The sequence below is a fragment of the Microcaecilia unicolor genome, chromosome 1 (genome assembly GCF_901765095.1).
Source record: "Microcaecilia unicolor chromosome 1, aMicUni1.1, whole genome shotgun sequence".
Lineage (NCBI taxonomy): Eukaryota > Metazoa > Chordata > Amphibia > Gymnophiona > Siphonopidae > Microcaecilia > Microcaecilia unicolor.
The window spans coordinates 672322829-672349894 of NC_044031.1; the positions used below are offsets into that span (position 1 = coordinate 672322829).

Below are 27066 nucleotides of genomic sequence, written 5' to 3' on the forward strand. Positions count from 1 at the left end.
ATGTGACTGGCTTAACCTTCTGCATTTCTGACTAAACCTTCTGCATTTCTATTGGAAGACAATTCTTTTATTTGATTGCTCCTTTTCAATCCTAGTTTGTCGCAGAATCCATGAATTTTACAAATTCTACAATACATCTAACATAAAACCACTCAAAATGAATATAATATTAATCTCTAAATGAAATGATGTATGCTATGTATATGTTTCTCTGACCCAACTAAACATGTGAATGTGAAGTATTGCTTAGGTGATGAAAAACACAGCACTGTAATTCTATAAAGTGGATGCTAACATCAGGGTTCCAAGCATGTGTGTAAATGACCAGAATAATGGCATATGTGTGTTATCCCCTGGAAACAAAATAGGTCGCCCAAATTCGGGTGTGAAGGGCAGATGCATGTGCAAATTAATTAGTTAACAAGACTAACAACCAATTATTGACTTAAACTGGCACTAATTTGGAGTTCCGCGTGCATCTGCCCACATGTGATTCTATAATGCTGCATGCCCAAATTGTCTCACATGCAAACCAAAAATGGCGTGGTCAGGGCAGGTCAGGGGCATTCCAAAACTTTAGGCGCAGTGTTACAGAATACTGTGGGTTGCATGCCCAACTCACATGCCTGGATTTAAACCAGGTTTCAGCTGGCATAAGTCCTCATACTTAAAGTTGCATGGGAGTCTACATTAAGGACTATTCTATAAATGTGCACAGCCCAGAGTGACCTTTATAGAATCATACTATGCTTGGAGTGGATTTTTCCCAGTGCCTAATTCTGAGCATCATTTACTGAATCTGGTCCTATGTATGCACAAAAATGTGCCAATATTACAACTATGCACTATTCTATAACATGTTGCCTAAATGTGATGGTGTGAAGTTTGAAGGTGGGTGCACACATGGGCAGGGTCCAAATTTATGAACATAAATTATAGCTATAATTTACACACTTTCTCAGCAGTCTAAGCACGAGCATTTAGATCAGCTCTGTGGCTAGCATAAGAGCTTGCACCTAAATATATATATATTGAACAAAGAATATAGGCCAGAGCTGGCGCTAAAAAACTTTGGCCTATGAAGATGATGGATGTTGTTTAACGCTGCCATTACAATAATTATAATGGCAACGGACATCGCTGAGGTCATTTAAAAATTTGAACTATCAATGAAGGATTTCAGTAAAGGTGGTCTGTAAGTTATACACAAAATTGTTTATAGTTGGATATATATGATTATAATGGAAGAATCTCAGCATTTCTCCCTCCCCTCCTTCGCAGGCATTCCAGAATGTCTCAACTCCACCCCCCACGGTACCTTTTCAACCCTTCAGTGCTTTGTTGGCAGTGAGCAGCGACCCATACCCACTGCTCATGCAAGCCCAGAGCCTTCCCTCTGACCTGGTCTCACCTTTGCGGAAACAGGAAACTACATCACAGAGAAGGCTCTGGGCTGGAACGAGCAGTGGGTATGAGTTGCTGCCCACTGTTGACAAGGCACCAGAGGGTTGAAAAGGTACAGGGGGTGGTGGTGGGGATTCTGGGGAGGTGAAGGGAGAGATGTGGGGTGGGGTTCTCATGTTTACCCACTTTGGATTAAGGCCAACCCAAAATTGGGTGTCTGGCTATGCCTCTGCCACAAACAGTAATGTTAATAACTTTAAGTGTCCTTTATTTTCAGGCTGTATAGCTTTCAACTATAGCTAACATTAATGCTTGGCTTTCAAGGACAATGCTGTAAAGATATATAGTGAATTTACTGTAATTTGATGAGAACTTGTTTTGTATACTTTAGATTATAAAGTTATGCTCTGACCTTGAACTCCTAGATTGTTATTGTAAATGAGGTACTATAAGTCTTGCCAATTATCCTGCAGTACACAGATAAATGGGGAAAAAATTACTCTACCGCATTTACCGCTTGCTCTTGGCAGATCTGTGTTAATCGTTCTAGCTGCTCCTCTTGAATGGCCTTTGATTTTTCATACTGCTGAATAACCATTTCCATTTCCACTTTCACAGGGAGTATATAAGCTACAAAATAAAAAGTTTCAAATACAGTGAGAATGTTTTAGCTGTTTTTCCCCCAATAGCCCAAATATCTCATATTATAGTTGTTTCCTAGGATACACATGGAGGAGTAGCCTAATGGTTAGTACAACAGGCTTTGATCATGGTGACCTGGGCTCCATTCTCATTGCAGCTCCTTGTGACCTTGGGCAAGTCAAATAAAACCCCCTCTATTGCCCCAGGTCTAAAAGCTTTAGGGACAAAGTACCTGAATATAATGTGTACAGTGCTGCATACATCTAGTAGCCCTATAGAAATGATTACTAGTAGTATATTTATACAAATTTAAGGTAAAATGTTACATATATGTAAAAACATACACCACAACAGCAATAGTGGCCACTTTCAAACTGGGCATGAAGAACTAAGGGGCTCTTTTACTAGCTGTGGGAAAAGTGGCCTTAGTGTGCTCTTGTGCAGGCCATTTTTATTGTAGCCATTAGAATGCCTTTTTTGTATTTTATGCATTAATGGCCATCCACTAACGTTGCCGTTAGCAGGAGGCCATTTTGGAAAATTACCACGTAAACACATTTTTATTTTATTCAAATACAGAACAGAGAAAAGAATAAAGAGTGTAAATCTCTTACCTACAAAATAATGAAAATGGTGGAATTAATACAGTATAATACAGTTTTGAAAAAAAATTTTAATGAAATGGACTAAAGAAATTTAGTCCATTTCATTAACATTTTTTCAAAAATAGATATATACCTTTTTACATGCACTGAATTCAGTATGCATTCCAATTAGTATCCTTTTAATAGTGTATTAATTTCACTGTTGTATGTTCCATATATATACCAGATAATTACACAAGTACAATTAGAAGATGAAATCGTTTATAATGTTTCTATATGCAGAGATTAACACCCTACAAACACTGTAATTTTGATTATGTTTTGGCAATAAGTCTCTCATGATCATTTGATTGTATTTTATGTGTTTTTATTTTTTAAGTTAGAGTGCCATTGTACATTTATTTATATGTTGCTTAATGTATATATCATAAAATCATATATGGTATTCAGCAGATACATTTGTTTCCTTTTAGACCATATTTCACCATCTTCTTGTACCAATGTTAATTGACCATCTGATGATTTCATATATTTTATAGTAGAGAGGTGTGGTAGCCGTGTTAGTCCACTTTTAAAGGTAATCAATAGAAATAAAATAAAACATGGAAAAGAAAATAAGATGATACATTTTTATTGGACATAACTTAGTACATTTCTTGATTAGCTTTCGAAGGTTGTCCTTCGTCAGATCGGAAATAAGCAAATATTGGTAGATGGCAGTATATATAAGTGAAACATCAAAGCATTTCAGTGAGTCTAATAGGATGGGGGTGGATAGGTGAGAGACAGGAAGAGTCGGGTGGATGAGGGACAGGGAGATATGCATGGAGACAGGAGGGTGACAAAGCAGTAAAATTTTATGGTTTATAATGGGCTAGAAAACCCAGATCTTTCTTAAGTCCTGTCTGGTGGGTGTCAAAATATTTAATCATTCTGACTTCAAAGGTCTTATGTTCCTGTATTGTTTTAAAGTTCCCTTTCAGGATTCTTACCATGAAATCACTGGTACAGTGTTCTGGTTTTGTAAAGTGCTGCCCCACAGGCGTGACATCTTTATTCATCTTTATTGGTACTAGCATTTTTCATATGGTGTCTATGTAAATTAAATCTCTTCTTTAGCATCTGACTTGTTTCTCCAATGTAACAGCCTTCGTTGCACTTTTTACACTGAATGATATATATACACCACATTGGAAGATGAGCATGTGAAAGATTCCTTAATGTTGAATATTTTTCCTTTGTGAATGACTGTGGGGTCCTGTGAAATGTTTTGGCATAGTTTGCAATATTTTGACTTATTGGCATTTATCTACTTAACTGCCAACTCTGCCCCTGGACTGCCCACACAAGAGTCAGTTTCAGTTCTAAAATGCCACAGAATATTCTCTTGAGACCCGATCAGCATAAGATAATCAGATTAGAGTCTCTTATCCAGTTAATTCACTTTGAATATTGACCCTAAGGTGTTTAGCTGCATTAGAGGATTGGATAAATGAAAATCATCTGGTTATTAACCTAGACAAAACTGAGCTGAAGGTACTAGGTAGGCTGGGGACACATCAAATTGTGGTGACCTCTTAGATGTGTAGTTTAGGGGTTATTCTTGAGCCGTTGTTATCCATGATATTACATACAAAGGATGTTATATGCTCTGTCTTTTACAAGCTATGATTGTTGCATAGATTTGAGACTTTTTTGCCTATAGATAATTTTAGAATTGTACTGCAAACATTAGTAATGACAAAACTGGATCATTGTATCGTTTATCATTTTAATATACCGCCTACTTTGTGTGCAAATAGAGGTAGCTTACAATGCCAAAATGTTATAGGAAATAGAAAGGAATTCTATATTTTATAATAGGAAAGAAACAAATACACAAGAAGCACACATTCTGACAACACAATACCCTAAACCTCATTCAATCACACCAGATAGACAGAAGCATAAAAATCCAACCAGGCAATCCTAAATACATAAGGAGCTCATTTTCAAAAGAGAAAAATGTCTAAAAAGTGGAATAAATCTGCATTTGGATGTTTTTCTTACAAAAACGTCCAAATAGGTATTTTCAAAACCAATTTTTAGATGGTTTTCTATGAAGTCCATCAGAAGTGCATTAAAGGCGAGATCTGGGCATTTTTCAGCCATAATCCGCCGTTGCCTTGACTTTCTTTCATCCCAAGTTATACTTGATCCACTTCAATCTGGCTTTCGCCCCCTTCATTCAACTGAAACAGTGCTTGCTGAAGTCTCCAATGATCTGTTCCTGACCAGATCCAAAGGTCTCTATTCTATCCTCATCCTTCTCGATCTATCTGCTGCTTTTGACACTGTTGATCACAGCCTACTCCTTGATACGCTGTCCTCACTTGGATTTCAGGGCTCTGTTCTTTCCTGGTTTTCTTCTTATCTCTCCCAGCGTACCTTTAGTGTATACTCTAGTGGATCCTCCTCTACTTCTATCCCACTGTCAGTTGGTGTACCTCAGGTATCTGTCCTGGGACCTCTTTTCTCCATCTATACTTCTTCCCTTGGTACTCTGATCTCATCCCATGGTTTTCAGTATCATCTTTACGCTGATGACTCCCAGATCTATCTCTCCACACCAGAAATCTCAGCCGAAATCCAGGCCAAAGTATCAGCCTGCCTGTCTGACATTGCTGCCTGGATGTCTCAGCGCCATCTGAAACTAAACATGACCAAGACCGAGCTTCTTATCTTTCCCCCTAAACCAACCTCTCCTCTTCCCCCATTCTCTATTTCTGTGGATAACACTCTAATCCTTCCTGTCTCATCAGCTCGTAACCTTGGGGTCATCTTTGACTCCTCCCTCTCCTTCTCTGCACATATTCAGCAGACTGCTAAAACCTGTCGTTTCTCTCTCTATAATATCACCAAAATTCACCCTTTCCTTTCTGAGCACACTACCAGAACCCTCATCCACACTCTTATCACCTCTCGCTTAGACTATTGCAACTTGCACCTCACAGATCTCCCACTTAGCCATCTCTCTCCTCTTCAATCTGTTCAAAATTCTGATGCACGACTAATATTCCGCCAGTGTCGTTATGCTCATATTAGCCCTCTCCTCAAGACACTTCACTGGCTTCCTACCCGTTTCCGCATACAGTTCAAACTCCTCTTAGACACATAGAAACAAGACGGCAGATAAAGGCCAAATGACCCATCCAGTCTGCCCATCCTGTGTAACCCCCAATTCTACCTGTTCCTAAGCGATCCCACATGCTTATCCCATGCCTTTTTAAATTCTGGACCAATAAAGCAAAAATGATCCCAAAATTAATGCCCTGGTAGTAATCAATAAACCAAAAATAAACCAGAAGCTGTAAACGTAGATATCAAATATGAGTGAAAGACTGACTGCACATTCGACCCTATCTAATATATATCATAACAAAAATTGATCTTCTTGATGCTGCTTTTAACTCCTAACCCTTATTCACTTGTTCAGAACCCTTATTTTATCATCCTCACTTTAATATTCCCTTGTCCGTCCTGTTTTTCTGTCCTAATTAGATTGTAAGCTCTGTCGAGCAGGGACTGTCTCTTCATGTTCAAGTGTACAGCGCTGCGTAAGTCTAGTAGCGCTATAGAAATGATAAGTAGTAGTAGTAGTACTAGTAATAATAGAGAAAAATAAAAATGTCCAGGACTAAAATTAAGACGATTTGAGCTAGATCTGTTTTTATAACGAATAAGGCACAAAATTACCAGATGACCACTGGAGGGAATCAGGGGTGACCCCCAATACCACCCCAGTGGTCACTAACCCCCTCCTACTCCCCACAAATGTGAATACAAATATGATTTAGCAACCTCTATAACTACCTCAGATGTTAGAGCCAGGTCTATTAGAGCAGCATGCAGGTCCCTGGAGCAGTGTCGTGGTCAGTGCAGGGCACCATGGAGTGGGAGACTCTGTTGCATTCCCATCCAAAACTCACCAGAAACCCACTGTATCCACATATAGGTGCCCCCTTCACTCATAAGGGCTATTGTGTACAGCTGTGGGCAGTGGGTTTTGGGAGGCTCATCAGACAAAATAAGAGAGCAACAGTGAGATGTGTACCTGGGAGCATGCTTGTGAAGTCCACTAGGGTGCCCCATTTATCTCCTGGGATGTATGGGAGACCAGTCTATTAAAAATGCTGGCCCCTCCTACATCCCAATGGCTTGATTTTCAATGTTTTTCATGTGGATGTTTTTTTTTCTTTTGAAAATGGACCAAAAAACCAAAATGTCCAAAGAACAAAACCTTGTTAGAAACAGTATTTTCAAAAACAAAAGATAAGACTTTCTATTTTTGGAAAATGAATTTCTTTCTTATTCAGATTTTGGACATTTTTTGCAAATCGTCTAAAGTCAGACTTAGACGTCATATTGAAAATGCCCCTCTAATTATCCTAGTCATAGGAATAGCCATAAAATAGTAGTTAAAACCAAGGCAGCCATACTCAGGCCTCAAAAGCAATGTTACAAAAACATCTTTAATCCACTGCGAAAAGATGAATAGGAGGTCTCCAATCGAAGGTACTGTGGGAGTCCTACACAGCAGGTACAAGAAAAAAAGGCACTAGCCCTCAGATTCCCACCTCGCTCTTCTAGGATTGGGAATCACTAGTCTACTGTCTTTAAAGTATGAGCTGGGGCGTATGGAATTATTTGAAATGACAGATATGCGCGAGTGTTGCTGTAAAAAAAACAGTTTCAAAGTGAGAACCTTAAATTTAACTCTATATTCAATGGGCAATCAGTGTAACCGATGAAGAAGTGGGGCAACACGATCATAATGGCTTGCCTTACAGAGAAGTCTTGCTGCTGTATTCTGTAGCGTTTCTAGCCGTTTAAGATTGGTTTTTGAAATACAGACATAAATGATGAATCAGAATCTAACAATGTTTGGATAGATTGTAATCTACGCAGAAAGTAAAAACCTGTTTTAGTTATTTGGGGAATCTGTAGAGAGAAAGAAAGCCGAATCAAGAATAATTCCAAAATATTTGCAATTCGTTGTACCTGGGGTTGCCCAAGACATCTCTGCAAGTGTTATAGACAGTTCAAAATTTGACAGCACAGCTACAGTCAGGAGCATCTCATTATGAACACATCCCTCCTCACCTAACCACATTACACTGGCTTTCAGCAGCCTAGAAGACTAAACATAAAATTTTACCCCTATTTCATGCAGTAAAGTGGGGATGCCCCCCATTACATAAATAATATGTTAAAATTTATAGACCGAGGAAAATCCTGAGGGGCGTGTCAAGATGGCGGCCATGCAAGTTTGTTAGGGATCAGTGTTTGTCTGCTGGCGTTACCTTCTTTTTGATTTCCTTAAACAATGCCCCACACGAAAAGAAAAGGGACGGTGAAAGCCTGACTGCCATCAGACAGGACTTCGTCCCCGGTCCAGCAGACATTGGACCGCTATACAACTGCTGCTTCTCTAACTGGAGTGAAGACTCCCGCTGAAGGAACAAGAGAGGTGATGTAGAAAGTAGATGTTATCAATAAGAAGAATATGAATTAGAGGATTAATACATAACTCACTATATGGAGGACTAAAAAAATACAGAGAAAGTACTGACCACCAAACAAGAAGCCCGTGAGGACAAGACACAAAAATAAAGAAAGGTTGATGTCTACAACAAACAACAGAAAATCTAAAGGTACAAAGAAAAGGAATGGACCACCAAAGAAAATCTAGTAAACTAAACAAGTGGCTAGGAAGACATACAGTAAAAATAATTGCCTGTGAATGTATAGAAAAAGTGTGACAAAAATGTTAAGAATGTGATACAAACTAAAAGGAGTAAGTGAGCAGAAACCAAACAATGAAAAAACAGAGTAACAAACCTTAGACAAAGAAATCCACAATGTGAAAAAAAAAAGATTTAATCTGGATCTAGTGCTCATCTAGATCTACTTTTTAAGCTATTTCTATAGGTATGTCTCTACCTTTTTACACATCATTGGGACTCATTGTTTAATTCATTTACTTAATGATTTGTTTTATCCATTTTGTTTTTAGAAAGAGATATTCTGTGGGTTTACACTATAAATTCTGATTGTATTTATTATATGTATTGTATTGTTTTTTTATTGTTTCTTTTACTTTTAGCTATATGATTGTATTAATGTTTATGTTTTTTATTCATTCTTTAAATATTTTATATATTTGTAGACTCCTGACGCAGGTCCTGTCACTGAAACATGGTCCGTGTCGAGTCTTTTTAAAGAGTTGCAATAAAGTCTCCAGTCTTGTTCATCTATTCTGCTGTGTTTTAGTTTCTGTCTGGTTGAAGGGCCCATAACTCTGAGCTGTGTCTGACCAAGAAGACAACTACCCAAGAACCACTTTCAAATGCAAGTTCTTCCAAGTCAAATGCTTTAGAGTAGGGGTAGGCAACATCAGTCCTCAACCCAGTTGGGCTTACAAGATTACCACAATGACCTGTCAGTCTGACCTTGGTGGTGAGTAAACCAATGGAAACGCTTCTAAAGCAGAAGATAGTGAGGTTTCTCGAATTGAGTGGACTGCAGGACCCGAGGCATCATGGCTTCACTAAAGGCAGGTCATATCAGACAAATCTGATTGATTTCTTTGACTGGGTGACCAAACAGTTGGACGTGGGAGGGGCGCTAGATGTGGTGTACTTGGATTTTAGCAAAGTCTTTGACAAGCTTCTGCACAGGTGTTATGACTGGAGAAATGTGAGCCCTTGTGCCCCGACTGAGCACGGCTAGGATGGAGTGACACCGCACTCGGTCAGGCAGCCAGACAACCCCTAGCTTCACCTGGGGAGCGACCGCCGTTCCCTGGGAGTAGAGCCCCCAGGTTCGGGCAGCCATCAGGACTTCTGGAACTGGCGGGGTTGCACGACCACTGACCAGACAGGCAGGCAAACAGACACAGTCCAAAAGCCAGGTAAATCTGTAGGGCAAAGAGCAGTCAAAAACAGTCCAAGGTCAAGGCAGGCAGCAAACAAACGAGGTCTGGGAAACAAGCCGACATCTGGAATACTGGAACTGAAGGCAAGGAGCACCGGCGTGGACCTCAAACACAATTGAGGCCGAAGCAACGAAGGACTGGAGGCAGGGTTTAAATAGTGTAGGAATCAGTCTGAAACATGTGCAACTGATCCAAGGTGGCTGCCCCCATCAGCAGAGTAGCACAACGCCCAAATATGGGCTTCTTTCCTGTTCTCGTATACAAGATGGCTGCCCTCTCCTGAGCTAACCAAGATGGCTGCTGTCCTTGCTCCAAGCCGGATGACGGCTGCCGGACTAGGAAACCGAAACATGGCTGATTCCCCTGAGTCAAGCAAGATGGCCGTGGTCTTGATCCAAGCTAGATGACGGCTGCCAGACTTAGGAAACAGAAACTGAAACAGACCTTCCTAAGCCTTATCCTCAGCCCTTTCTGAGGAACCCGTAGCCTGAGCCAGTCTGGAGGAGCGCCGAACAGGTGAGGAACGTGACAACAGGTGACCGATAAATTGAGTGCCTTCGGTATGGATCTTAAACTGACTGGGTGAAAAACTGGTTAAGCGGGAGGAGACAGAGGGTAGTAGTAAATGGAGCTTGCTCCGAGGAAAGGGATGTTATCAGTGGTGTGCCGCAGGAATCGGTCCTCGGGCCGGCTCTCTTTTAACATCATTGTGAGCGATATTGCGAACGATACCAAACTCTACTGCGGACACCCTAGAGGGTGTGGATGGCATGAGGAAGGATCTGGTGAAGCTCAAAGAATGGTCCAATAATTGGCAACTAAGATTTAATGCTAACAAATGCAGGGCCATGCACTTGGGTTACAAGAATCCAAGAGAAAGGTACAATAAAGGGGGTGAGATGCTTCTGTGTACGGAAGAACAGGGCTTGGGGGTGATTGTGTCTGATGACCTTAAAGTAGCCAAACAAGTACATAAGGGGATGGCCAAAGCCAGAAGGATGCTTGGGTGCATAAGGAGAGGGATGGCCAGCAGGAAAAAAAGAGGTAATAGTGCCCTTGTATAAGTCCCTGGTGAGGACCTATTTAGAGTATTGTGTGCAATTCTAGAGACTGCATCTACAGAAAAATATAAACAGGATGTCATAAAACATATAAGGAAAGGGTTATGAAACTCAACATGTATATGCTGGAAGAGAGGCGGGAGAGAGGGGATATGATAGAGACGTTTAAATACCTCAGTGACATTAATGTGCAGGAGGAGGGCCTTTTCAAATTGAAGGAAAACTCTGGAATGAGAAGGTATAAGATGAAGTTAAGAGGAAATAGGCTGAGGAGGAATCTAAGAAAATACTCTTTTCATGGAAACGTTGGCCCTTATCTGCCATCAAGTTCTGTGAATATGCATGAGATTGACTTGTGCATACTGTTTCCATGTATGCAAATAGATCTTGTGCATATTCATTGTGGAAATCTTGAAAACCCGACTTTGTTGTGGCCCTCAAGGGCTGTGGTTGCCCACCCCTGTTTTAAAGGCTTTCACCAAAGGACTACCAGATGGAAAGGAGGTTGAAATTAAATTCCTGCAATAAACATGACCCACTAGGGGCGCTGTTGGGCAGAAACCTATTGCTCGACCTTTGAAACAGGATTGTGCCACCCCTTGCACCTTGAAAGGTCCAAGGGCCTGATCCACAACTCGCTCTTCAAATTGAAGGAACATCTGCCCAATGTACTATGTAAGCCACATTGAGCCTAAAAATAGGTGGGAAAATGTGGGATACAAATGTAACAAATAAATAACTAAATGTGGAAACACAGCAGGTAGATCAATTAGAGATAAACACAAACAAAATGCCCAACACAGGCCGTGCTTCGTCCATACAAGGGCTGCACCAGGGGCTACAAAATAATAAATAATCAAAATTGCAAATACCATAATAAAAAGAAACGAACAATTAAGAACAATATAAACCATGATGTGCCCACTGTGCAGCGAAACTAAAGTTACCACACTAGGCTTCAGGCCACAATCAGAAGCACATGGGAGAAAGTGTGCCACCAGGGGAGTAACTAACATCACCTAAGGACCATCATGCATCAGCCTACCCCTTCCAAGGACCAAGCCATAAAGCAATATGAATTAGGATGTCCCTGATGATGCTGAAACGAACTAAGCCCCAAGGCAGCTGCAGAGAAACCAGCGCAGTGATGCCAACTGCACCAGAATCCTTCCTGTAACTGCAAAATCAGTCAACACCAAATAGACCACTGGATGGACCCTCCAGTACTCACTGGTATGCTTGGGGACCCAACTACCACTTCTCTGGATATAGGCAAAACTATGAGAGGTGGTATAATTAGGTGCTCTCCAATGCTACAGCTATGTTTCAGACAACCATCTGCTTGGCAAAACAGCCACAGTGGGGACATCGCCAGACAGAATCTCGACAGCCACTCCTGTCACAAGTGGAAGAAACCTTTCCAATGCCACCAAATGGGTTTAGCAATGGATCAGAAAACTATGAAACTCAATCACTGCCTCCATGCATCTGAGTATGGCAATGGGCCCGCTCCAAGTGGCAGACTGCTCTCATCAGGGAATGGTTCCATGCTCTTTCCTGAACAGATAGAGAGAAACTATCACCCAGAGAGCACCCTCTTGGAAAGGGGCAACCAAACAACATATTTCTATGGCCAGGGTGACCACAGAGCATCTGGATCCACCGAAGAGGCCTCAAGCAAACCCTCAAAGGCAAGGCTTCTCAAACCCCAAGGAACACCTACATTAGCAAAAATGTTGCATGGTACACTAATTCTCCACAGAGCACACAGTATGAACACTGAGAACCAACTTCAGCTAACATCATGTACACTACAAGGTTCCAACAGATCCTGACAAGAACACTGGCTGCAACTGCAGTTTGTCTATCCTCATGATTGTTAGGAAAATTGTGCCTAGCCTGGTGTGTAACCAAATATAAAGGATTCCCAAGAATATGAGAGTATCTGAATGCTTTTCCAAATATAAAGCTCCAACCTTGCATAACCCTGTGCGAATCCACCCTGACACCAACCTCCAAAATGGGCTAGATCAGCCTGTCATTCAAGTAAGAATGGTGCACAAGACTTTCTGACACCAGAAAGGTGCCACTCCTTCCATGACCTTTATAAAAAAAAATGTCATCTGAAACCCAACCAAGGCACTTGGAAGACTGAACCTATAGGGCCCAATATTCAAATGAGTTTAATCATGCAGGAGAGGCTTCTTCTTGGTTAAACCTAGCTGAGTGAGCTAGCAGCCGATATTCAGTAGCATTTAACTGCAACCATCTGGTGGAGGCAGAGAATATTGGCAACTTGCAGGGTTGTATAATTTCTTATTCTGGTGATGACATCACTGGAAATCAGTTTCTTCTGCCTCATCTGCTGGTTGGGGAGCACAACCTAATTGTCTAGATTGATCCAGCAGGAAAGTAAGAAATGAGCCTATATACTAAATGGCATTAATACTTGCACACATTAAGATGAGTTTAACACAAGAGCTGGATAAACTATGGGGAATTATGTGCCAAAATCATGAAAGTTATGCAAAATTAATTCAATTTTTTAGACAACATAGTAAAACGAACATTACTCTCTTTAGAGATGAAGGATACAGTGTGTGTGCATGGATTGTTGCAATGAAGAGGGATGTGTAAGTTCATGCAAGATCACAGCGTGTGTGTGTGTGTGTGTGTTGCTGTACAGATGAAAGGTGCAGTATATATGAATGTAGAGCCAAGGTGAGATCAAGGCACTCATTATTTCTCCCTGACCCTTGAACTATCCGCCCTCTTCCCTCAAAACTCTCTCTCTCTCATCAGAACCCACTTCTACCCCCTCTTTTCCCCATCAGGTCCCCCCTTCTTCCACCCCAATTCTTCCGCATCTGGTACCTCTTAACCCTTCCCATTTTTTCCCCTTCCCCAATACATCAGGCATTCTCTTTTTTTCCAACCTCTTCTCCATCCCTTTTTCCAACTTCCCCAGTAAGTTCCATCTTTCCTCAGGGCAGTCTCCTCTCTCTTCCTCTTTAGGCATCCTTTTCTCCCTTGACCTTTCTACCTTTGACAAATCCTGACTCTCCTCCTGATCCACTGATGCTGGATAGCAGATCCCCTGCTCTGGGCCTCTGCCATTATCAACATATTCCAGCTAGGAGGGCCAACTACAAAAGGGAAATCCAGCTGCTCAGAAGTGGACATGCACTCACCACAACATAGGCCAGCTGCTTTCCTGCTTTCAAGACACTCCTCCTCCTGCTGCTGACCTCAACATAGGCAGCAGCAGGCAGCAAGCTAAGTGGTAGTCTTTCCAAGCCAATTAATTTTGCCTGCTGCCTCATGTATGGTTTTGTGGAACTTCTTGCACCTTTGGACTCTTGTAATCAGGGAGGAAGGCAATTTGTGTGATTATGTGTGCCCTTGTTAATTATGTATCCAATTCTGCAGATGTATTGTGTAATTCCCTATGATCTAGCTAAAAACTGCCAATATACAAAGGTCCTTAAGGTGGCATTAAAGACCTGAAAGTGGCAGCACTAAAATCACATAGATTTTTAACATGCTTATGTGTGTTAAAATATGCAAAGACTATGGTAATAGCCTTATTAGAAGTGGAGGAGTGGCCTAGTGGTTAGAGTGGTGGACTTTGGTTCTGGGGAACTGGGTTCGATTCCCACTGCAGGCACAGGCAGCTCCTTGTGACTCTGGGCAAGTCACTCAACCCTCCACTGCCCCAGGTACAAGTAAGTACCTAAGCCTCATTGAGCCTGCCATGAGTGGGAAAGCGCGGGGTACAAATAAAAAAAAAAATTACTGTAATATTTGTAAAATTGTATAGAATTCTCTGCAGCAGGTACAGTTAAATGCAGGCACACTGACCAGCTTTTATCAAGGTAACTGAACCATAAGAGAAGTTGCAGGTACCCTTCAGGACCCACTGTTTATCCACAAATGCAATTCAGCAAAATCTACTATAATAAAACGCAGCCTCAACATTCTGAGGACACTGACGTCACTGAAGTCACTCACACACCGGTTCGTGGTTTCATGGTGGTGAAGCCACAACATCTTCATGCCCCGCCCTCGCGTCACACGTGATGACGTCGAGGGCGGAACACGAAAACAAATTAACGCACGGGGAGCAGTAGGGAAACACGCGGAGCGTGTTTCCCTACTCCTCCCCTTCCAACAAATCCCAGCCGCCGCCGACGTGCACATGAACCCGGCCCCTTTCGCCACATAGCCCCGCCCCTTACAACTTACCGCCCCGCCCACGGTAGCACACGCTTAACCTCACCAACCTCCCTCCCCCCTGTCACCTCCCCTCCCCTTATGCGTGTCTCCCTGGTGGTCTAGAGGTACCTGTTCCGTCGGCCCAGGAAAGAAAGAGCTCCCTCTTTCCTCCCGTAGCGGTGGCTTCCTTGTTGCATCGTGTGGGAGTCCGGCTCTCGGCGTTTGAAAATGGCCGCCGAGAGTTCAAGCTGCCTCACGAGACTTCAACTCTCGGCGGCCATTTTGAAAAGCCGAGAGCCAGACTCCCACACAATGCAGCAAGGAAGCCACCGCTACGGGAGGAAAGAGGGGGCTCTTTCTTTCCTGGACCCACAGAACAGGTACCGTAAGGGGAGGGGAAGGGAGTCCCGTGCCCGCTAGCGCCCGTTTCTTCGGCGCCAGAAACGGGCCATTTTTACTAGTGTTTTATAAAACAAATTAGTTTCCAACAGATCTAAACAAACAATAAATGATAAAGATGTTCTGTAGCAGTTACCATCAATAATCCTCTTAATTCTCCATATTCGCAGAGTTATAATGAGACTAATGGCATCCCATGGACTGCTTGGGCCATTGGCTACTGTAGATGCTACCATTGGAGCAAGTGATAAAACAATGACAGCACCATCAAATACCTAAAGAAAAAGACAATAAATATAAGCAAGTTTGTAAAGGCTATCCCTTCTCACTCTGGATAAAGTTATGCATTTTCAGGCTGAACAGCAGGATACAAGCCCTCAATTCAGGGTGATGCAATTTGATGGAGACTGCATGGAAGGGAAAATTAGGTTCTTACCTTGGTAATTTTCTTTCCTTTAGTCACAGCAGATGAATCCATTAACTAATGGGTTATGTCCGCCTACCAGCAGGTGGAGATAGAGAACACTGAAAAACCACAGTGCTCTATGGATGGCTAGCTCCATCTGCCTTCAGTATTTGAAAACTTCCAAAGCAGAGTGTATCCTCAAAGTAGAACAACATGAACTTTCCTCACAGCGAACGAATGCCCCAGAACAGGAGCAATAATCACACAAAGGAGGGACGATCTCAACCTCCTGTAACAGAACAGAAATCCTGAAGACTGTTTTCCAACTTTTCCCAATGCGGGAACATATCTGCAGGAAAAACTGAACAAAAAAAAAAAACAGATTCAGACAGGGAGGGATCATGGATTCATCTGCTATGACTGAAGGAAACAAAAAATTACCAAGGTAAGAACCTAATTTTCCCTTCCTTGTCATCAGCAGCAGATGAATCCATTAACTGATGGAATGTACAAAAGCACTCCCTAGTTAGGGCAGGAATATGCCACTCCACAAGCAAGCACTTGCGCTCCAAACTGCGTGTCCCGCTTCGCTGCAACATCCAGCCTGTAATGCCAGACAAAGGAGAGCTTAGAAGCCCAATTAGCCACACTACAGATCTCATGAAGAGAGAGTGCTCCTGTTTAGGCCCACGAGGAGGAAATCGCTCTCGTGGAATGCGGAGACCGCCCTGACAGCAGATACACAGAAAAAATGACTTCTTTGAGCGAACGGGCTATAGTGGCCTTAGACGCCGGAGACCCTCTTCGAGGACCTGACAACAAGACAAAAAGGTGATCAGAGGTCCTGAAGTCATTTGACATTTGCAGATACTGCAAGACAGCCCTGTGAACATCCAGAAGATGTAACTGCCCAAAAGATTCCGGAAACTCCTCCCTAGAAAAGGAGGGCAGATAAATGGGCTGGTTTAGGTGAAACGCTGAAACCACCTTAGGCAGGAAAGAAGGTACCGTACTTACCGTTACTCTGGACTCTGAGAATTGTAATAAAGGGTCTCGACAGGATAGTGCCTGGAGCTCAGACACCCACCTCGCCGATGTCATGGCCACCAAAAAGACTGTCTTTAGAGTCACATCCTTCTCCAAAGCTTGCCTCAGCGGCTCGAAGGGCGAACACTGGAGAGCCTTCGACACCAGCCCCAGGTTCCAAGCCGGACACGGCAGCCGCACCAGCGGGCGGAGCTGGAGTGCCCCTCTTACAAATCGGGCAATGTCCTGGTGAGCGGCTAGGGACAAGCCAGAGACCTTCCCTCGAAAGCATGCCAATGCTGCCACTTGTACTCGCAGGGAATTGTAGGCCAAGCCTTTTTGTAAACCATCCTGCAAAAAGTCCAGTATCGGCGAGACTGAAGCCCGTGTGGGTGTGATCGCCTTTGAAACACACCACGCCTCAAACTGGCGCCAGATCCGAGCATAAGCAACGGAAGTGAACCGCTTGCAGGCCTGCAAGAGAGTGGAGATTACTTTGTTAGAATAGCCTTTGTCTCTCAATTGTGCCTTCTCAAGAGCCATGCCGTAAGACCAAAGCAGCAGGGATCCTCCATGGTCACCGGTCCCTGCATCAACAGGTTCGGCACCAGAGGCAAAGGAAGAGGGGCCTCCACCAGCATCCGCCGGAGGTCCGCGTACCATCGCCGCCTGGGCCAATCCGGGGCAATAAGAATCACCACTCCTCGATGTAGCCGAATTCGCAGGAGGACTCGCCCTATCAAGGGCCAAGGAGGGAACACATACAGGAGGCCCGAGGGCCAGGGTTGAGCCAGCGCATCCAACCCCGCCGAGCGAGGATCTCTCCGTCTGCTAAAAAAGCACGGGACTTTGGCATTTGCGCCTGATGCCATTAGATCCGCTACGGGCATTCCCCATTTGGCACAGATCTGAAGAAACACTTCGTCTGCCAGTCCCACTTCGCTGGGTCGATTTGATGCCTGCTGAGAAAATCGGCTTGCACATTGCTCTGACCTGCTATATGCACTGCAGAAAGAAGCTGCTGGTGTAGCTCGGCCCAGTGGCAAACCTGAGCGGCCTCTGCGGCCAGTGCCCTGCACTGAGTGCCACCCTGTCGATTTAGGTAGGCCACCGCTGTCGTGTTGTCCGACAGAACTCTGACAGCCAGCCCCTCCAGGGTCTTGTGAAAGGCCAGAAGAGCCTGGAATATCGCTCTCAGTTCCAAGCAATTGATGGACCACCCCGTTTCCTCAGGTGTCCACAGACCCTGGGCATAGCTTCCCTGGCAATGTGCTCCCCAGCCGACCAGGCTGGCATCGGTTATTACCAGGCACCAGGAGAGAAGCGCCAGCGGCATTCCTCGCCACAGCATGCTGTCAGAGAGCCACCACTCCATACTGAGCCGGGCCGCAGGGAGCCATGTTAGTCTGCGTTGATAACCCTGGGACATGGGAGACCATCATTGAAGCAGGGCAATCTGCAGTGGTCAAGTGCGCTCTTGCCCATGGCACTACCTCCAAAGTAGCCGTCATCGACCCCAATAGCTGGACAAAGTCCCAAGCTCGCGGGCGAGGCATCCACAGGAGCAGACGGACCCGATTCTGAAGCCTGCACCACCTTTGGTCGGGTAGAAAAACAAACCCCGACGCCATGTCGAACCGGACCTCCAAATATTCTAGAGACTGAGAGGGGGTCAGGTGACTTTTGGGTATATTGACGACCCAGCCAAGAGATTGCAGTACTGAGACCACTCTGGCTCTGGCCAGATGACTTTCGTCTGCCGAATCCGCTCTGATGAGCCAGTCGTCGAGGTACGAGTGAACCCTGATACCCTCTCACCTGAGAAAGGCAGCTACTACCACCATTACCTTGGAAAAGCTGCGGGGAGCTGTGGCGAGGCCAAAAGGCAAGGCCTGAAACTGGAAATGCTTTCCCAACACCGCAAACCGGAGGAACCATTGATGCGGGGGCCAAATAGGAATGTGCAAGTAAGCTCCTTTTAGGTCCAGAGACGTGAGAAACTCTCCTGGCTGAACTGCCACCATGACGGAGCGCAGGGTTTCCATGCGAAAATGCCGCACTCTTAGTGCCTTGTTGACTGACCTTAAGTCGAGGATCGGTCGGAAAGACCCGCCTCTTCAAGGCACCACAAAGTAAATGGAGTAGCGACCGCAGTCGCGTTCGGCGGGAGGCACAGGGATCACCGCTCCGAGGTGCAACAAGACTTGTAAGGTCTCCTCACCGCATTGGGATCATCCAGATCCGGTGGCAAACCGGCACCTTCCTCTGGCTCATCAGACCATGAGGCCCTGCCAGAACCCTCAGAATCCACACCGTCCGACCACGGGGTGGGGGAGGGAAGGGAAGTGTGCCACTCTACGATGGGGAATTTACCCGTCTATGTTTAGTGTCCTTCCAAAACTCGGGGGAAGCAGCCAGCCCCGGGCCATCAACACCCGGGGGGAAACCAGACAGCAGCGCAGTGTCAGACACTTGCGGCAGAGCTCTTTTCAGCATGAAGGCTTTATGCATTAAAAGCACAAACTCTGGGGAGAAAAACTCACCCTGACCTTCCGTCTCTGAATTAGAGGTCTCGCCTCCACCTACCCTCCCTCTCTTCCTTCCCGTTCACATTAATTGATTTGATTTGCTTACTTTATTTATTTTTTGTCTATTAGATTGTAAGCTCTTTGAGCAGGGACTGTCTTTCTTCTATGTTTGTGCAGCGCTGCGTATGCCTTGTAGCGCTATAGAAATGCTAAATAGTAGTAGTAGAATTAGGAGAAACAGGAACAGGAGCTCCTCTGGAAACCTCTAACCGAGGCATCCTCCTGCACTCAGACTCCTCCGCAACAGCGAGGGTCGAGACATGCGGCGCTTCCAAAATGGCGCTCGCTGCCAGCACAATTGAGCGAGAAGAATCATCGCTCGCCATGCTCGTACTAACTATAGCGTCTAAAGAGCACGTCTTACAGAGCCCCGCTGCTGATCTACGATTACTACAACAGGAGTAGTGTTTAACTGCTTCAGCAGCCATCGTCCGACCGGACGGAATTATATAACTAAAATGGCGGCTTTGCGCCAAAACTTACCTCGTTCGGAACAGTGTCCGCGGGACCTCCCCGGAGGAGCAGGGCACCACTCTCACCTCAAAGACCGAGTCAAACAAGCTCCAGTCAAGCTGCATGCTGAAAATAGCCTCAGAATAATTATGCAGAATCCATGCGTACTCCTTTTTTTTTTTTTTACGCTGTGCGGAAAGTTGGAGGCAGGCAGCAACAGAGGCACTCCGGTAGGCAGGGGGATGGGTAAGGCATGGAAAGGGCGAACATATATGCCTTCAAAGTGGGCACCACCAACCATAACACCCCAGCTTCAACTGGCAAAGCACAGGCGCCACCCCAGGCAGAATTTTTCCAGGAGCTGATCAAGCTACATCCACACCTGCTGGTAGATAGAGAAATACTGAAGGCAGATGGAGCTACCTGTCCATAGAGCACTATGGTTTTTCAGTGTTCTCTATCTCCACCTGCTGGTAGGCAGACATAACCCATCAGTTAATGGATTCATCTGCTGCTGATGACAAGGAAAAAGCTTCTACAGCTGCACAATATTTCTAGAAGTCTTTGAGTGACTTACTATGCATGTACCGCACGTCTCACACTGTCACACATGTAACCTTCACAATTTTAAACTTAGAAAATACTCTTAAGGGGAAGTAGGTGGATGTGTAAAGGGAATTGTATCCTGCTGTCCATGGAATATAGGAGTAGCGTAATAGAGCAGTAGACTGAGAACCAGAGAAACATGGTTCAAGTTCCACTACCACTTGTGATCTTCGGGGGGGTCTTTTGCAAAGCCACACTACAGTTTTTAGCTCACAGTAAAAATCAGCTGGTGGTAAACGCTGAGATGCCCATTATATTCCTATGGGTGTCTCAGCATTTACCGTGAGCTAAAAATACTAGCGCAGCTTTGTAAAAGGCTCCCTTAGCTCTCCACTGCATCAGGTACAAACGCGCTAGCATTTTTAATGCGCACTAAATGCTAGAGTCGCCCATATATTCCTATGGGCTAGTTAGCGTTAAGCATGTGCTAAAAATGCTAACGTGTCCTTAATGCTGCTTAGTAAACAGGGCCCTTAAATTGTAAGCCCTCCAAGATCAAGAAAATACTAAGGATGTGCAGCCAAAAAATGTCATATTATTTTTCATTTGGTTTGCTTTAAAGAAAAATTCTTTTTTTGGTTTCAGGGCCAATATAATCAATAGTGTGCATTATTGAACAGTGTACCCTTTTGCACAAGTGCATAATATTCTTTAATAGTTTGTCTATTGATAAACAGTATACATTACTGAGCCAATAGTGCATACAATTGAGTAATAGAGTACACTATTAAGAAATAATGCTCTCAAAACAGAAAAAAATTGAAATTTCAGGGCTTTTCATATCATAAAAATGATAGTTATGTTATTTCAAAAAATGTACATCCCTTGAAGGTACTACTGTGCCTGAATGTAACTCACCTTAAACTACTAAAAAATGCATGAGTTATATCCAAATTCAAAATGGAGAATATCTGGTACAGGTAAATAATTTTGTTTTCTCTGAGAACAAGGATACTATCGGCCTTATTTTCGAAAGTGATGGGTGCCCATATTTCGACCCAAATTGGGAGATGGGCGCCTTTCTCCGGTGGGCGCCTAAATCGTTATAATCGAAAGCCGATTTTGGGCGCCTTCAACTGCAATCTGTCGCGGGAACGAACAAAGTTGACGGGGGCGTGTCGGAGACATGGTGAAGGCGGGACTGGGGCGTGTTTATCGGCCGAGCAGAGATGGGCGCCCTTGGCGGATAATGGAAAAAAGAAAAGCGTTTTTAATTGAGAAGTTGGGTCACTATTTCTGGACCCTTTTTTCTCACGAACAAGCCTCCAAAAAGTGCCCCAACTGGCCAGATGACCACCGGAGGGAATCGGGGATGACCTCCCCTGACTCCCCCAGTGGTCACTAACCCCCTCCCACCCTCAAAAAAACAATTTTAAAAACTTTTTTCCCCAGCCTGTATGCCAGCCTCAAATGCCATACCCAGCTCCATCACAGCAGTATGCAGGTCCCTGGAGCAGTTGTTAGTGGGTGCAGTGGACGTCAGCCAGGTGGACCCAGGCCCATCCCCCCCTACCTGTTACACTTGTGGTGGTAAATGGGAGCCCTCCAAACCGCCCCCAAAACCCACTGTACCCACATCTAGGTGCCCCCCTTCAGCCATAAGGGCTATGGTAATGGTGTACAGTTGTGGGCAGTGGGTTTTGGGGGGGATTTGAGGGGCTCAGACCTTCCTCTTTGGCAATGCATACGCTAAGAGCCCTACAGGTGCCGTACCCTTTTAGCCCACGACTCCTTCCTTGCTGATTTATCTCCTCCCCTCTCTTCCTCCTTCGTTGTTTCTCTTCTCTCCTGTGACCTTGTCCACTGTACTTTGTACTATTGTTGCTTATTAATTATTGTACGCCACATTGAGCCTGCCTATGGGTGGGAATACTGTGGGATATAAATGTCATAAATAAATAAAATAAATAAATAAAGGAAGGGAGCTATGGACTTGGGAGGTATTTTACTTTTTTTTTTTTAACTTGCTACAAGTGCCCCCTAGGGTGCCCGGTTGGTGTCCTGGCATGTGAGGGGGGGTCCAGTGCACTACGAATCCTGGCCCCTCCCATGACCCAATGCCTTGGATTTGTTCATTTTTGAGCTGGGTGCCTTCGTTTTCCATTATTGTTGAAAAACGAAACCGCCCAGCTCAAATCCGCACATATCCGATGCATTTGCCCGGCACAAACCGTATTATCGAAAAAAAAGATGGGCGCCCATTTTTTCGCTAATACGGTCTGTCCCGCCCCTTCACGTACCCCTTCTCGGACATAGACGCCCATGGAGATGGGCATTCGCGTTCGATTATGCCCCTCCACGTATCTCTTAAGGAGGCCAATAGGTTAAGCATGCATTTTAGGTGTGCCGAAGTTCTGCTAGTCGAGGCCTGGGTGATTTCAATTACCCTGATATTGACAGGGTGAATGTAACATCAGGGCATGCTAGGGAGATAAAATTCCTTGACAAAATCAAGGACTGCTATATGGAGCAGCTGTACAGAAGCCGGCAAGGAAAAATTCTAGACATAGTCCTTAGTGCAGTGCATGATCTGGTGTGAGAAGTAATAGTGCTGAGACCATTTGATAACAGTGATCTTAATATGATCAGATTTGATATTAGATTTGGAGTAAATATACGTAGGAAATCCAATACATTAGCGTTTAACTTTCAAAAAGGAGACTATGATAAAATGAGAACGGTGAAAAAAAAGAGGAGCGGCTGCGAGGGTCAAAAATTTACATCAGGCGTGGATGCTGTTCAAAAATACCATCATGGAAGCCCAGGTCAAATATATTTCGCGTATTAAAAAAAGGAGGAAGGAAGACCAAACGACAGCCGGCATGGTTAAAAAGTGAAGTGAAGGAAGCTATTAGAGCTAAAAGAAAATCCTTCAGAAAATGGAAGAAGGAACCGACTGAAAATAATAAGAAACAGCATAAGGAATGTAAAGTCAAATGCAAAGCGCTAATAAGGAAGAAAAAGAGGAACTTTGAAAAAAAGATTGTGTTGGAGACCAAAACACATAGTAAACATTTTTTTTTAGGTATATTAAAAGCAGGAAGCCAGCAAAAGAATTGGTTGGACCGCTAGATGACCAAGGGGTAAAAGAGGCAATCAGGGAAGACAAAGCCATAGCGGAGAGGTCAAATGAATTCTTTGCTTCAGTCTTCAACGAAGAAGATTTGGGAGAGATACCGGTGCCAGAAATGGTATTCAAAGCAGATGAGTTGGAGATACTGAATAAAATTTCTATAAACCTGGAGGATTGTAAAGGGGCAATCTGACTAATTGAAGAGTAGCAAATCTCCTGGACTGGAAGGTATCCATCCCAGAGTACTGACAGAATTGAAAAATGAACTTGCGGAACTACTGTTAGTAATATGTAATTTATCTTTAAAATCGAGTGTGGTACCGGAAGATTGGAGGGTGGCCAATGTAACACTGATTTTTAAAAAAGGTTCCAGAGGAGATCTGGGAAATTATAGACCGGTGAGCCTGACATCGGTGCCAGGCAAAATGGTAGAGACTATTATAAAGAACAAAATTACAGAGAACATTCCAAAGCATGAATTAATGAGACAAAGCCAACATGGATTAAGTGAAGGGAAATCTTGCCTCACCAATCTACTACATTTCTTTGAAGGGGTGAACAAACATGTGGATAAAGGTGAGCCAGTTGATACTGTGTATCTGGATTTTCAACAAGCGTTTGAGAAAGTACCTCATGAAAAACTCCCGAGGAAATTGGAGAGTCATGGGATAGGAGGTAGTGTCCTATTGTGGAATAAAAACTGGTTAAAAGATAGAAAACAGAGAGTAGGGTTAAATGGTCAGTATTCTCAATGGAGAAGGGCAGTAGGTGGGGTTCCCCAGGGGTTTGTGCTGGGACCGCTGCTTTTTAACATATTTATAAATGACCTAGAGATGGGAGTAACTAGTGAGGTAATAAAATTTGCTCACGACACAAAGTTATTCAAAGTTGTTAAATCGCAAGAGGATTGTGAAAAATTACAAGAGGACCTTACGAGACTGGGCGTCTAAATGGCAGATGACGTTTAATGTCAGCAAGTGCAAAGAGATGCATATGGAAAAGAGGAACCCGAATTATAGCTACGTAATGCAAGGTTCTACGTTAAGAATCACTGACCAAGAAAAAAATCTAGGTGTCGTCGTTGATGATACGTTGAAACCTTCTATTCTGTGTGAGGCGGCAGCTAAGAAAGCAAATAGAAAGTTAGGTATTATTAGGAAAGGAATGGAAAACAAAAATGAGGACATTATAATGACCTTGTATCACTCCATGGTGCGACCGCATCTTGAATATTGTGTTCAATTCTAGTCACCAAATCTCAAAAAACATATAGTGGAATTAGAAGAGGTGCAGAGAAGTGTGACAAAAATTATAAAGGGGATGGGACGACTTCCCTTTGAGGAAAGTCTAAAGCGGCTAGGGCTCTTCAGCTTGGAGAAAAGGTGGCTGAGGGGAGATATGATAAGAGGTCTATAAAATAATGAGTGGAGTGGAAAGGGTAGACGTGAAGTGTCTGTTTACTCTTTCCAAAAATACTAGGACTAGGGGGCATTCAATGAAGCTAGAAAGTAGTAAATTTAAAACGAATCGGAGAAACCTTTTCTTCACTCAACGTGTAACTAAATTCTGGAATTCATTGCCAGAGAATGTGGTAAAGGCGGTTAGCTTAGTGGGGTTTAAAAAACGTTTGGCTAGCTTCCTAAAGGAAAAATCCATAGATCATTATTAAAATGGACTTGGGGAAAATCCACTGCTTATTTCTGGGATAAGCAGCATAACATGTTTTGTACTGTTTAGGGATCTTGCCAGGTATTTGTGACCTGGATTGGTCACTGTTGGAAACAGGATGCTGGGCTTGATGGACCTTTGGTCTATCCCAGTACGGCAATACTTATGTACAAGTCCATTTTAAACTGGAAATTATTATTATTATTATTATTATTTATTGCATTTGTATCCCACATTTTTCCACCTATTTGCAGGCTCAATGTGGCTTACATAGTTTTATTAACACTGTCGTTCCAGGATATCAGGTACATTTAGTAATGTGCAGAGATTACGTAAAGGAAGAAAGAAGGGAGTAATTAGGGTAGGTATAGAAGGTGGGCTTGCATAACTGAGGGGGTTGGATGAGGTGGATTAGTGAGGTTGTAGGTTCTCATTGTAGACCTTATTGAAGAAGTATGTCTTCAGAGATTTGCGAAAGATAGTTGTTTCATTGATTGTTTTTAGGTGTGTAGGTAATGCATTCCATAGCTGCGTGCTCATGTAAGAGAAGGTAGTGGCATGCATCGACTTGTATTTTAGACCTTTACAGCTCGGGAAGTGCAGGTTGAGAAATTTGCGGGATGATCTTGTGGTGTTTCTGGGGGGTAGGTTCACAAGGTTTAGCATGTAGCTTGGGGCCTCTGCGTGAATGATTTTGTGTACAACTGTGCAGATCTTGAACGCGATGCGTCCTTTAAGGGGGAGCCAGTGTAGTTTCTCTCTTAGGGGTTTTACATTTTCATATTTCGTTTTTCCAAATATGAGTCTGGCGGCAGTATTCTGGGCTGTTTGGAGTTTTTTGATAGTCTGTTCTTTGCAGCCAGCGTACAGTGCGTTGCAGTCGTCCAGATGACTTATTACCATTGACTGTATCAGGGTACGGAAGATGTATCTTGGGAAGAAAGATTTTACTCTTTTGAGTTTCCACATGGAGTAAAACATCTTTTTCGTCGTGTTCTTCACGTGGGTATCAAGAGTGAGGTTTCGGTCAATGGTAACTCCAAGAATTTTCAAGTTTTGTGAGACAGGAAGAGAACAGTATGGTGTGATTATGGTGGAGAAGTTTTTTGTGTTATGTTGTGAGGTGAGTACAAGACATTGTGTCTTTTCTGCGTTAAGTTTTAGTTGGAATGCATCTGTCCAGGTGTGCATTATTTGGAGGCTTTGGTTGATCTCGTTGGTGATTTCATTTAGGTCATATTTGAACGGGATGTAAATTGTGACGTCATCTGCATATATGTAGGGGTTGAGGTTTTGATTGGCTAGAAGTTTGGCTAACGGTATCATCATTAGGTTGAATAAGGTTGGTGAAAGGGGGGATCCTTGGGGGACTTCACATTCAGGTATCCATGGGGGTGATCTGTCCGCGTTCGTTGTGACTTGGCATGATCAGTGGCCTAGCAAGGGAGGGCAGGAGGGGTGTCAGCTCGGGGGGGGGGGGGGTGCTCCCTGCCAGCTCCCCCCCTTGGCGCATCGACACCCCCCCCCCCGTGCCCACCCTCCTCCGTCCAACCAGCTCCCCCTATCTTTAAAAAAATATTGGAATCCGAAGCGAGGCGCAGCGCCTCGCGCCTGCACGTAAAAGAAATGTGCAGCGTCTCATCAGGCCTTCTCTCGCTCTGTCTGTCCTGCCCTTGCGGAAATAGGAAGTTGTGTCAGCGGAGGGCGGGACAGACAGAGCGAGGGAAGGCCCGATGAGATGGTGCACATTTCTTTTACGTGCAGGCGCGAGGATTCCGATATTTTTTTAAAGGTAGGGAGCTGGTTGAATGGAAGAGTGTGGGCACTGGGTCGGGGGATGTCGATGCACCGAGGGGGGGGGGGTATGTCATCGTGCTGCACCCGGGGGGGGGGGGGGGTGCAACGGCAAAACGCCCTGCCCCGGGTGGCAGCCCCCCTCACTAC

The 27066-nt window shown here is 44.1% G+C and overlaps 1 protein-coding gene across 1 annotated transcript in view; it reads right to left on the reverse strand.

The window, feature by feature from the left end:
- The window catches only part of TMEM266 (transmembrane protein 266), a 252753-nt gene that overhangs the window by 89585 nt on the left and 136102 nt on the right, over window positions 1-27066 (reverse strand). The window contains exons 7-8 of the mRNA XM_030187354.1: window positions 15439-15577; window positions 1919-2034 (exon numbers count right to left, since the gene is read on the reverse strand). Coding sequence (XP_030043214.1) covers window positions 1919-2034; window positions 15439-15577 — 255 coding nt within the window. The remainder of the gene's footprint in view (window positions 1-1918; window positions 2035-15438; window positions 15578-27066) is intronic.